At 34.8% G+C, this 13,497-nt stretch overlaps 1 protein-coding gene across 1 annotated transcript in view; it reads right to left on the minus strand.

Annotated features, from left to right (window-relative positions):
* Nucleotides 1-12,212, minus strand: part of LOC111380743 (TATA-binding protein-associated factor BTAF1-like) — a 21,994-nt gene extending 9,782 nt beyond the window's left edge. The window contains exons 1-13 of the mRNA XM_023004375.1: nt 12,100-12,212; nt 11,592-11,781; nt 11,103-11,197; nt 10,502-10,719; nt 10,303-10,357; nt 6,812-6,893; nt 5,570-5,910; nt 4,477-4,585; nt 3,801-4,395; nt 3,354-3,486; nt 3,175-3,243; nt 1,646-1,857; nt 603-738 (exon numbers count right to left, since the gene is read on the minus strand). Coding sequence (XP_022860143.1) covers nt 603-738; nt 1,646-1,857; nt 3,175-3,243; nt 3,354-3,486; nt 3,801-4,395; nt 4,477-4,585; nt 5,570-5,910; nt 6,812-6,893; nt 10,303-10,357; nt 10,502-10,719; nt 11,103-11,197; nt 11,592-11,640 — 2,094 coding nt within the window. The 5' untranslated portion in view covers nt 11,641-11,781; nt 12,100-12,212. The remainder of the gene's footprint in view (nt 1-602; nt 739-1,645; nt 1,858-3,174; nt 3,244-3,353; nt 3,487-3,800; nt 4,396-4,476; nt 4,586-5,569; nt 5,911-6,811; nt 6,894-10,302; nt 10,358-10,501; nt 10,720-11,102; nt 11,198-11,591; nt 11,782-12,099) is intronic.
* Nucleotides 12,213-13,497: the final 1,285 nt, after the last annotated feature.

A 13,497-nucleotide genomic window follows, 5' to 3' on the forward strand; every position in this document is an offset into this window, starting at 1 on the left:
CCTACCCATCCAACCAAAAATCTAAAGTAATAGTTCAATACCCAACATATACTGAAAATTGCAACAAATGTTATTCTAAACGATGAGAATTTCAAGTTCTCAGCAGCGCAGCTCCATAACAAATTAAATGACCAATTTTCTGTAAGCTGAAAGTTTGTATCTAGTAAACAAAGTGTCTAATCAAGGGACGCATAACAAATTGTCAAAAAGAAAAGGTGAAAGGTAAAGCCACACTAAAACTATCCAATAACTGAACTTGTTAATCGACTGAATGCAATTGCAAAATGTCATAAAATACTCTTCCATCTCATGATCTTGAACCAAAAAAAAAGTTTCATTTCGTCAATCCTATTTCCCAAACACCACCACCACCACCAAGAAAAAATCCCAGGAATCACCCCACCCCTAAAGAAAAATATTCGACATATTGATGAAAAAAGAAGGGAAAAAAATCAACTAAACTAGGCGCATCAGGCTATGGAGTGCAGTAAGACATTAATTTGGACACAAATTATATTGGAGCAAATAATCATCAAAGAACAATTAAATTAAAAGAGTCCATCTAAGACAGCATTCACAGGCATCTCTTCTTCCACTCATGCCTTATTATCAGGCATTTTTATTTTGTAGATAAGCTTTGGACATTGTGTAGCATATAAATGATCTGACTGCAAGACCTTGACGATAATTTCTAAAAGGATATAGATAACTGCTTCACCAACAAATAAAGTAAGACATCTAAAAAGGTAATGAACACCAGTAACATGAGGGGGGGAAACTATTTATGCATATTTTAAATGTAGTGACAGTCAAGTAATTTGCAATGTGTCGAACATTGAATGTAAGAGTATAGCATTATTTAAACAAACAAGTAAACCAGCATATTGCAGGACCACAAGAATTATGGTACTGGTCTAAAATTGATCAAGCACCAGAAAACCAAACAGGAGATCTTAAAATACAACTCAACAAAATGGACATATTGGGTTATCTCAATAGTCAATAAATGTCAAAGGCCTCCTTAAACCCAACTGTCGACGAGACATTTATTAAAACAGTCCCAAAAAGATTCCTGCAAAAGTTTATTCATAAACCCCAATTCCTTCTTAAGTCAAAACAAATCTAGAGCTTATTGATTATTGAAGATCTATTTAATCCTTCTAACTCTAGGATGATTATAGAACCTATCTCAGAGAATAATGATCACCCTGTTCAGAACAAAACTTGTAGAAGCTTTCATATACGAGAATTGAGAGACTATCAACGTAAAACAATGAGAAGGTGCTTAATTAGTGATTAAAAAAAAAACACTTGATATTAAATATCCATAGCCCTTGAGCCTATGCAGCAAAACAGTTCATTGAAAGTCATAGAAGACCCATCAACTTGATTACCGACTATTAGACACAGACCAAGACCAGCAATAAACGGTGCACATTTATCCGAGGTAAACAAGAACGAGACAGCCAATAATTTATTAATAATGCAATCAAAAACAAAGTAAATTGCATAATAATTCTAATAAAACTAAAGCTTGAACAAAAAGGAGGAAGAAGAAAAGAGAGGTATTTGCAACACACGGTTTACAAAGATAGAATAGTCCATATTAAAATAAACATCAAAGAAAAAGATGTTAAAGAAGTACCTGCTGGTTGATGGACTAAGATCATCCAGGTCAAGCAAAATGTCCCAAAGTAGCATAACAATAGAGTGCAAGACTGGACCCTTCAGAGAAACAATTGAGGCTGCGGTTGGTATTAATGCCTCAGCAGCTACTGCTCTTACATCATCATCAGGATCTTCAAGCCCAGTTTTACATGCGGGGAGAACATAGTCAAGCAATTCATGGAGCATCTCCTGTTATTAACAGTGGATGTTAGTAGAAATCAGAATGCTGAAACTACAAAAAGTATAAAAGGCAAAGAAACATATCAAGAATCTTCAACTAGAGTAGCTCATCGGAAGATAAAAGCTTCATAGAAAATGGGCATCCACAAAAGAGAAATCATAAGCTGAATTGAGCTAGACAAAAATGTCGTATTTGTGTATATTTAATCACATAGGGCTCAAATTTGAAATTTTTAACTGTTTCCAACTTTCATTAATAAGAGAGAAATCAAAGCTGGAGAGACAAAGAGAACTGGCCACTAACAGTTATAATCATATGCCATTACAGTCGAGATCCATCTAGAAGATTGGAATTCAAATGCAATGCCAATGACAGCCAAGTATTTGGAGTTAACAGAATTAAGATATTCTCTAAAAGGAACATCAAGCATTTAATATAGACTGCATCACAGGTGTAAATATAACTCTATAATACAGACAGTATAGATCAACTTTGATTATCAATATTTTCTTTGAGAAGCACTCAAAGCAGCAGCCCAGCACTTTGGAACCTGGGTTCATAAGTTCAAACAGACATGCAAGAACTGCATCCAATAAAGAGGTGATTTTTAAGGTTAGAGAGTTACTATCATTCCATGGAGGACAAACTATAACTTCAATATTAAAAGCTGATAAAGATAATTTAAACATGAGGTATCAAACAAATTCTCAACAGAGCATGTCCTCTAGACCATATTTTCTACAAAATTAAGTATGAAGACCAACTCAGCTACGCAGAAGTGGAAGAAAAATTAGACCAGCTCAGCTACGCAGAAGTGGAAGAAAAATTATCATTTCTCTTTTCAACAATTATGTTTTGGAACACTAAATATATAATAGAAGCATCAATTGCAGAAATGTGTCAGCTGGCTGTCAAGCTAATATGATTAGAATTCTAATTCAACGATCTATGGCATTTAGGAAATTTATTCTTTTAGCTGCCATGAAATATGTTATGAGAGAGGACTCCTGTCATTTTCAAAACATGCAAGGTTTTCCTAATCAACATCCATATGGACAACCAAGATTGCTGAATACGTAAGTCAAGAACTTCAAAATTTAACCACACAAAATATTGCGCAATGCAAGCAATTCAAATATCATACTGCATCACAGTCCATGCAATTAAAAGGTATAAGTTAATCTAAGTAACCAAAACACAACAATAAAAAGCAGCAAAGTAGTTAGTGAGAAAAATGTGAACAAACCAGAATAACTACAGGTAAGAATTAATTTATAAAAATACAACAGAAATCAGTGAAATTACCGCATCGAACAAAAATGTACCTGTCGCACAGCAATTAAATATTTAATGCCCAAAAGACTCCCATGACGGATCTCCCATTCTGGCCTACGCTGAAAAAATCAAAGTGCTAATCAAAAGATATTCCAATCAAAGAACACAGAGTTATCCTCAAAAGGCAGTGTCTCTTCTATGGCGTGAAAAAGTTTCTATCAATATTTACCTGCATCAGCAACAAAATATTCAAAGTCTCTTGAACTGATGTAGGGTGCATGTACTTGAGCACAGCACCCAATGCTTGCGCACAAGTTTCCCTGACTGGTGCAACAACCTGATCAGAGACATAGTCTCCAAAACTGTACAGATAGAAGAAAACCAACAACAGATTAGACAAAGTACAAGGAGATAGTGTCTATAGTAAATCTTCATTTTTATAATTATCTCTCAAGAATCAATAAAATGCTGAATGTAGGACGACACCCTTCTGAACAAGGTTATTTCAGATATAAATTGAAAGTTGCTATAATATGAAAAATCCTAAGTAAGAAATTATTTTTTTCATAAGTGGATTCTTTAGATTTCGGTTCCTCTAAGGCTAACTTCTCCACTAAGTACCTTCAATATAAAGAAAAAAACTATGACTGACTTATATTATTAAACAAGATCATACCGGTCCAAGGACAAGACACACAAGAAACGAATTGCACAATCTTGCAGAAATCCAGAATTTCTCAGCCAGGAATTCCTAGCCATTTTAACCAAGTTCATAAGCTCGGCATTTTCAGCGCAATTTTCAAGTATGTTCTTCTTCTGCATTGAATCCTTGTCTTCAGTACAAATCCTTTCCTCTGTCAGATGAACATTAGAATGGCATGCACTATTCATACGAGGTTCAGGTTCCATCTTAATGGAACTAACATTAGTTTCCCCATTTAGTTGCATAAGAGGCATGTTTCCTCCACCTTCAACTTTTGTACAAATGCCCAAATCTCCATCACTAGAGGCAGAGGTTGTTATATCAGTCTCTGGACATGAAACATTTTCCAACTTTGGTCTCTTCAAAACTGGCTCCAACTCTTCCACCAAAACATGTTGATTCAAATTGAGTTCCCTCTTTCTCTTTGTTGTATTTTCATCATCTTCAACTTTCAAAGGTGGAACTGACGACGCCTTGCAGCTCATTTCAGTCAAAATTCCTGCACTAGCTCCTTGAAAGGTCAATATCTCTCTTAGGGCCATGATACTGCCATGACGAACCTCCCAAACTGAGTATACAAAATTGGAGAAATTAATCTCTTGAAATTATGAAAAAATTCAAATGCAGGAAAGCCAAAAATAGTATATACCTGGGTCAAACATATCGACAAGGAGTTGTTCAACAAAACATTGAAAAGGCCATCCCCCATATCCATCATTCTCAAAGCTGTCTTCATCAGAAACACCGTCTGGAAGTTGCTGCATCAAAAAGTAGTTAAAACTTTAGCATTAGATCAGATAAGAATATAAAGTTTGAGGCAACAAAAAAACGATTCATTTCTTAACATCCACATAGAAAAAGAAATCAAATGTGCCTTACTGCAGCAACAAAGAAATAAAAGCATCCCGTATACGCATTATTAATCAAGACAAAAGATTATTGGGCAAATGGTAAAGTGCCAAATGGATGGAATATTCAGAACTTTTACGAAGGTATATAACCAAACTATATGTAAGATTAAAATCAAGAAGAAACACAGCATCAGCATCTCCATAAACGAGAGCTTCATAAGAAAACTATGCCCCTGTTTGACAGCCACTATTTTCACTCTCCTCTATATATATGCTCATTTTCAACCACACATTCACACAATAAAATATTCTACACGTAAATCCAGAATTTTTCCCTACTTTTTAACCACATTCTCCTAAAATCACTATTCAAACTTTGCTCTTATCAAATAATGGCCATCAAACAAGGGCAATATTTGTTAAGTGATGAATGTATTCAAACTAGTGGATCTCTACAAACCACATGCATTACAAACACGTGGCGGTTCGAATCCTGACTATATCAATCTAAGGCAAGTTTAACCCAATAAGTCGTAAATAATGCTAACATGCATATACACAAGTGGGCACTACAGATGTGTGCTAAAAAAATGATGAACAGGCCTTCAGATACCCTTTTTTCTTTTTTTCTTTTTTTCTTTTTTTTGGCACAGTAGAGGGAATGCACACAAGTAAACAGTGTAACTAGCTAATGTTTAATAAACATAAACTGCTGCTATCATGAAAGACAGGAGTAACTAGCCAACTAAAAATATTAATATCTCAAACTTTGAATTTCTACATGTTCATTAATGAAAGTTCTTCACACCGAATACACTTGTATGAATCTTCAGATATCAGATTATTTGACGACACTATGGAGCCTAATAATTAGGGAAAATGTTTGTGTACCTTATGCGAGCTCGGGGAGTCTATAGACATGCTTCCCTTCGGAGGAACCATATCTTGTGATTGTGGTACCTCTGCATCTCCATCCTTTGACCACCCCTTCTTTTGTTCCTTTGAATTATTTTTTGCTTTACGTTTCAAGAGATTTAGTTCCCTGGCACTAGGCCTCCAAGATCTGGAGGCAGGAACCATGTTTGTAACAAGTTGCTGGATATTACGAAGAGGCCTGGATGAAAAATACTGAAGGGAAACTCCATTGCCAGAGGAATGAATTTTGTGCACAAGAAGGTCTTCATCTCTTATCATATCACTGACATCCATGAACTGCTCGCACACATCTAACCCTGTATATAAAAATGACAAATCATACTTTTGCAAAAAGTTCTGTACCTTAGGGTTATGCACTTCAGGAGGAGAACTAGGGGAAAAAAAGAAAAAAAACATGCCATCATAGAAGAACTGACAAACATAGGAAATAAAAGATCAACAATCACCATTAAGTGCAACGAATCTCAATTTTAATCAGCCGGAATACATATCAGTAAGGACGTCACCTTGAATGATACAATGCATGTATACAATATAACCATCTGGTCATATGCCCATATCCATGTAGCAAAGTGTATGATACAGCTTGTAGGTTGGGGAAAAAAGAAAAGGAAAAAAAAATGAAAACAATAGATAAAATCCAGCAAAGTGCATGATACAGCTCATAGGTGGAAAAAAATATAAATGAAAGATAAAATTCAGGTAATCTCATAAAATATAAATGAAAGATAAAATTCAGGTAATCTCATAGTTGCAAATGTGGAATTCTACACATTTATGAGATAAATTAGAGTATAAAATGGGAGACCTAAAAGGCATGTACAGATAATAGAAATCGCTCATGATTAGAATTCCACTAATACCATGTGCATCACGTGTTCCAGGAAAACCATATCGAAATTAAATAATTAGGCTGACCAGAACAGTATACATTGTTTTCCTCATAAAATTTCACTAGTTCTGTAGACAAGAGTTTGCCAATTCCAAGTATGCACAATGTTAACAATCTTAGCCTACAACTGAAGAATCAGTTATCAATGACTGATTTAGTCAATCACAATGGTATTCAAGGTATCAGAGTGTTACATCATCTTAAAGCAACAGATAATACCACACCTCAAAATTCAGTATCAAGGGATTGCTAATTCATTGACGGGATAAAGAAACTCAGTAGTATAACTTGATGGAAACACTGACCCAATCGACGCCGAAGATTTTGCTTTTGTCGAGTCAATCTATCCCTTGAATTCTTGTCGTTATCACTTGCAATATCGTATTCCTAAAATGAAGTCAATGGAAAAATCAATTGGATGCATAACATTATATACAAACTAACCTGCATTCAATTCATCAAGAATCATTAAGCTACGGCCATGTTCAACAAGTATGTGAATATCATACCCTATCTTGCTTCCAACAAAGGCAGGATAGAAGCAAATTTTACAGTTCACAAGTAATCTAGGATTTCATCCAGCGAGCACAAGAATAAAGGTTTATTAAGAATCTCAGTCTGATTTTGAGTGTTCACCAAAAAACAATTTAATGAACAATAAAGTTCAAGTGGCTTTCGAGAAAATGATATATTTCAAGAGAAGCAATTTCGAGACAATATCTCGCAACTTTTCTACTTCTGTGTTCTACGATCTAAGGCAAAGGCTTCACATAAGAGGGGTCTAAAGTCCAAAAAAAGTGACAAAAAATGGCTTTCAGATGAAGAGGTCACTATATAATGTAAAATCAATATCCCAAGCACGGGCTTACTAACTCGGAGCGGCAATTCATTGTTGCAAATCTTTATTCTCTTGAAAGTGAAGGAAACTATCAGAGAATCAGTTTCCAATAACTACTACCACTCATAAAAGAGCCACAAAAACATAAACTGAAGGCACGTGACAAAAGGGAAGTTCACATACCATTCTAGCACGTTGTCACAAGGGAAATTGGGTGTGAAACCAAGTATCCATCCAAGGTTAGGGTTTTCATGGTGAGGGGGTGGTGGCTCTACCACATATTTGAGAGTGGAAATTACAGTAGAAGTGGTAGTCTGGGAGGTTGCAGAGGGACTCCACGGGGAGGAATCTCTTTTCTTTCTCCTTTTAATTCATCGAATATAATTTCATGGGACATGAACAGGGGGAATTTGGTAGTCACTGCAGTGGAGGGGAGACGATGGTCATGGTGTTCTTGTAGTCCAAGGCTTGGAGATGCCATTGATCTTCAATTTTCTTCTCTATTTATATCTTTCTGTTTTTAAGCCCGGGCTCCATTTTCTCAAAAACTCGTTTTTTCCAAAACTTATTTTCAACTACACATTCTTCCAAAAAATAATTTTACACGTAAATCCAAAAAAAAAAAAATCTTATTTTTGAACCGTACATTAGCCAACATTTTCCACCCAAAAATGGGGGTCAAACAGGGCTAACTATGATCTAGGGCTGATGTTCTATTGGTCATGAATTGTGAGTTAATAATGACAGTGATAGTGGTTTATAAGTGGTGAAACGTCGGCACAGGTCACCACAAAAATGCCAGTAAAAAAGAAAGCTGGTCAGATTTTCTTGTGCCACGTTAATGGGCATAGTTCATATTGAACAAAAATTGGCCTATCCGCACCGTCAAGAAAATGAAGCTTTGGGGATTGGGGGCTAAGAAAGTGTGCTTATTAGTGAATAAATCTTTCAGTGTGGAGATCTAGACAAGCACTAATATGTTAACTAGTCACTTTGGCAAACTCAAAGCTTGTGAATAGTTATATATATCACTTAAGGGTCTATGGAATATTGTAACAACCGAGGCCTCGTGCCCAAACCATTATATCATACGTACTATCCGCTTTGGGATGGCCTCTGCCCTCTTATCCCTCATAGCTTTCTGTCGCGTTCATCGGGATTTGAACAAATGAACTCCCCTTAAGAGAGACTTTAGTTAAATCCTTGGTAGGCTTGGGTCGTTACAATAAAAAAGAGAATTTTTTATAATAACCCGGCCTCTGTGTTCAAGTCGTTAACTTACGTATTGTCCGTTCTAAATAGTTTGAGCCCATTTTATCCTTCAAGAATTGTATGTGTCCCCAAGATTCGAGCTCATGATCTTTCTCTTATGTAAGACTTAAGTTGAATACTAGCACCAATTTCATATAAAGCGTGTTTCTTGAATCAAATCTTTTAAGTCACATCAAGTTTAAGAGGAATAGAGTCAAAAGGGAATATATATTTGAGTATACTTATATATAAAAATGTTGATGTCAAAAATGATGTGGCACTTTTTGATCAATTTTTATGGATATTAATTAAATGAAAGTGTCATAATGCTGGAATTTTATTACTGTAAATAGAAAATATTAGTTTGGACCCCCCTTGTTAAATGGATTGATTGCTGCTCTTATTAACGTGACTGCTATATGATTGTCGTGCAAATTGTCTATGTAATTGCTCGTGCAAAGGGTCACAATGTGAACATATTTCTCCAGTCTCTCAGGGGTCAAAGAGGTGGTCAAATCGGCATCAAAATTCAACTTAAATCTTACTTAAGGGAAAGATCAAAGGTTCAAATTATGGGAACACAATAGAAATTCGTGAGGAGTAAAATGGGCTCAGGCTATCTCAAAGCAAATAGTACATAAGTTAACGGTTTGGACATAGAGGCCAAATCGTTAAAAATTATTTGCTAGAAAATTGTAAGAATAGCAAAATATATCATTTAAAATGACTTTTATATCTGGAAAAGGCATGAAATGTATTTTCAAAAAAGTTAAATGAAGGTAGTTTATGCAGGAGAAGGAAGTCCTTGCACAATTGTGAACATAACTTCACATTATTTATTAGATTTAAGAATAAAAATAATTTAAGGATGTGTAGGGAGACTAAAGTAATTTATTAGTTGATGAGTGAAGTTCCTCTCTATATACAATCATATTGAAGTTGTGGATGGCATTTGAAATGTAATTTAAGACAAGCAATAATTATATGATACTATTCCAAATTCACAGTTTCATAAATCAATAATCCCTTGGTAGAGAAATCATGGTTGCTGGAGCAAGTATCATATTTTCACTATCAGGATACTAAACTGTTGATAACCTTCAGTAAGATATTAACTGCTCACAAGTTGCTGGAGATATTCATCCACTGTATAATAACATCAATCACTGATATAGTATAAGAAGAAACAAACCAAACTCTAGTGATCTTGGAGATAAATAGCTAAAACATTTAGTTTTTTCAATCTATCTTAAAAGCAAAAAAAAAAAAGAGAGAGAGAGAGAGAGAGAGCTCATACCCCTCAAAGCCATATTAAATTTCATCTATTGTCCCGTTTTGCATTTAAACGAGACAAAATAACAAATGCACTTGGTGTGTTTCACTAATTGCAGCAAGATATTTACTAATTTTTGGTTTGCACCACCCAACCAAACAAAAGCATAAAAATAAATCATGCCAGCAAATTCTTACGATGATTATAATCCAGTGGAACAAACCACAAAGAAAAGAAGACGGAATGATAATCAGTTAATAAAACCAAAGGCAAACACAAAATAAGTTGTAGAGAGACAATAAAAAAATATATATCTGTTAACAAGCATAGAACAGATGAACGTCCAATCATGTATAAAAAGGAATAAATCTTTTGTGAAGAAACAAATTCTTTTGTTTTTTGTGCCCTTGGGAGATGGAGTGGAAGGAAAGTACCTGTCCACCAGATGATACCAAAGCACCAAAATCCAACACCTTGTTTAGATCAAAACTGTGGAAGTAGAAATTTTACTCAGAATTGAATATTTAGACAACTTAGACAGCTAAATGCCATCATGCAAGCAATGAATGACCAGTAAAATGAAAGGAATATGTGGTGTGCATAATATTATATATAAAAGACAAGAAAATAAACCTTCTAAAAGAAGTGCCTGCTGAATTTTCAGGATTGACGTCAGGCCGTGTCATAATGTCGGTGAAGGTGCCAGAAATCCCAGCTTCTGACAATCTTATTTCAAAAGTATTAGAGAGCTCGGTCAAAGATGTATGTTTAACATTCTCGGCAATAGCTCCTATGGCATGAGCTGCAGCAACCCTGGTATCCCACTTTTTACTGCGCAGATATTGGGACACCTGGATGTTATAAAAATGAAAGGTCAAAATTAAGAAAATTTAAACTGGACCCGGTGCTACACCCTAAGAAATTAACAAAATTCACTTGGCACATTCAGAGCTAATATTTGAAAGTTGATCTGGAGCCTGTTCAATGACATTATCTTACCCGTGGACCATTATCTAATCAAACTATTGCTGCAAAACAACATTATGAGTTATGACACCAAAATTTATGCAAAATTAAGCTAATAAGAACTGATATGACATGATTTTTGCCCCCAGTGAAGAAATGAAATCAGGCTACCAAATTACACAAGCTATGGAACAGGTGTGACCAAAACATGATATAGAGTGAACGCAAGTACTCATCTGAACTAACAAATTCTAAGTAGTAACACTACCTTGCTCAACAGAGAATTCAGGTCCTGAGGATGTGATTTGGCAATTTCCCCTATCTGCCTGGCCGCAGTAAACCTTGTTCCTTTGGTCGAACCCGCTTAGCTTTCATTAAAGAAAAACACTATGCCACACTAACACCAATTGACACCAAAAACACAAAAGAAGAAGAAATAGCAAAGAAAAAGCATCTGATGTATTATATTCATCGGTACTTGCCAGGTACACAACATAAGTTAAAATAAAAGGATTGATTTTTTGCAAATTCGATAGAAAATACCAGTACACATGGCCAACCTGCCTTTCAAATACATGAGATATTGACATCTTCCCACTAAATAACCGTGTAGCTACTTACAAGATAAAAGTTAACCTACAACTTAAACAATTTTGAGACCTGCAAGCATGCTACGTGTCAATTGCATACTGCAGACATAATTATATACAAATCTACTTGTAATATTGTATTTATATCCGAGTATGTATATGGATACTGTCCAATAAAGTGAGCAGGCGGTTAAGCCGCGATGATTGCTGAGCCATTTTTTAATTTTGAAATATATCGTTCAATTGAGTGATCCTTCGATTAAATGATAATAATCCGGCATCATCCAGTAACATTTCCCAGTTACTTCCACCTCTTGCATGTAACTCGTTGATTACAGAGCCACCGTAAACATATCCCTAGCATTCACCGAAAATAAAATTAGAAGCCAAAAAACGCTATCCCTTTACTCGAAAATTAAAATAACATTCAATTTCAGAGGCTATTCCATAATTCAGAAACAACCAGTAGAGCTCATGCATTTAAAGATTAAACTAAAAATCTCAATTCGATGAAATCAATTCCCGAAAAGAAAAAAAATTCGAAATACCCGTGATAAATTTATAATCAAGCATATAATGCGGATCCATTAATTAACCGTCATTAAACTGAATGCTTCACGACACTACGCAATACGTATACACACCAACACACACACGCATAAAAATTAGAATTACCTGGAGAAAATCTTGTGAGGAAAATTCTCTTTTTAATTGTAATTCCGTGGGGATGTGAAGTGAAATAGGGACGAGGGTTTTGATTTTGATACTCAGGGGTCTCTCTTTTATTAAAAAAAAAAAATGAAATGAGAAAAAAAATAAAAAAAATAGATAAAAATACGAGAACAACGATCCATACCCGACGCAGCCTGTTAATTTGATAGCAAAGCCTTCCTATTGATGGGTCAGTAATTTTTAAGGCCCACTTAACGTCAATTAGAATGGATTTATTTTTCCTTTTTAAAAAAGAATTAGAATCGAATTGATTCATTTGGATGAGTAAGACTTACTAATTATTATGAAATAATATTTTCTTGAATGTATATTATGGTTTTATTATATAAATATAACTTTCTGTTAACGGGAAAGAAAAAAATATTGCCAAAAGTAAGAGTAATATCTCAAAACTATGCAGCATGAAAAAATAAATAGATTTAAAACATTCATAATGCTACCATAAAAATAATAAATGTGAAGATTATGATGCAACGTCTTACCTTGGCTGGCAACCTTGAAGACTTGGACCGAGCCAAGCTAAGACGTAACCCTCGTCATACTGACTTTTTAAAATTGTCATAGTGGATGCATTAGCAGTTGAAAATTTACATTTATTGTGAAAAAAATCAATTTTCCGGTTGAATTTGTGAGCCGGAGTTATAAGCAATTTTAAAAAGGGTAAAAAATTGCGAACAAGTCGACAAATCAAGCCAAATGAGATATTTTAACTTTTTTATTTACTTGTAATTTACTACTATTTTTAAATTTGAGTCTTAAGAAAAATGTTATAATTACTGATTTCCCCATTTTCATTGTCACTTCCACTACTAAAAATCCAGCAGCAGCTACTATATACTTGTTTTAAATAAATAAATCAGCGACAGATAACTAAATTATACAAATGTTTCCACAATATTAAATCCTAATAATGATAATCTGAAAGCCCCTCTCAATAGAACACTAGTCATGTTATTCAATAGCCATGTTTAATGACAAAAAGAGTTTTTTCCCCCTTAACTCGTTAGTAGCTCGGCCAGCAATATCCTGCCTTTCACCTGAAGAATCGTTGATGAATTGCTGACAAATGCGCAAAAATCTACAATACTGATAGTTGGCAATCGGGTTCTGACACTGCATATATTTTCATGCTTCATCTCCACTACTATCGATGACAACAAGACCTTTTTTGGTTCTTGACTTTTTAGCAGCTCTGCCTGCAGTACCTTGCCCCTCATCTGAAAAATCATCATCCATTTGGTGCTTAGGTTCGTAGTTGTCAATTGCGTCTAGTATTTTCTTCCCATATTTATCTGCCTTCAACTTTCCAATAATCTTCTCCAACTGCAAGTAGAAGAAAGA

Source organism: Olea europaea, unplaced genomic scaffold (assembly GCF_002742605.1).
Source record: "Olea europaea var. sylvestris unplaced genomic scaffold, O_europaea_v1 scaffold2203, whole genome shotgun sequence".
Classification (NCBI taxonomy): domain Eukaryota; kingdom Viridiplantae; phylum Streptophyta; class Magnoliopsida; order Lamiales; family Oleaceae; genus Olea; species Olea europaea.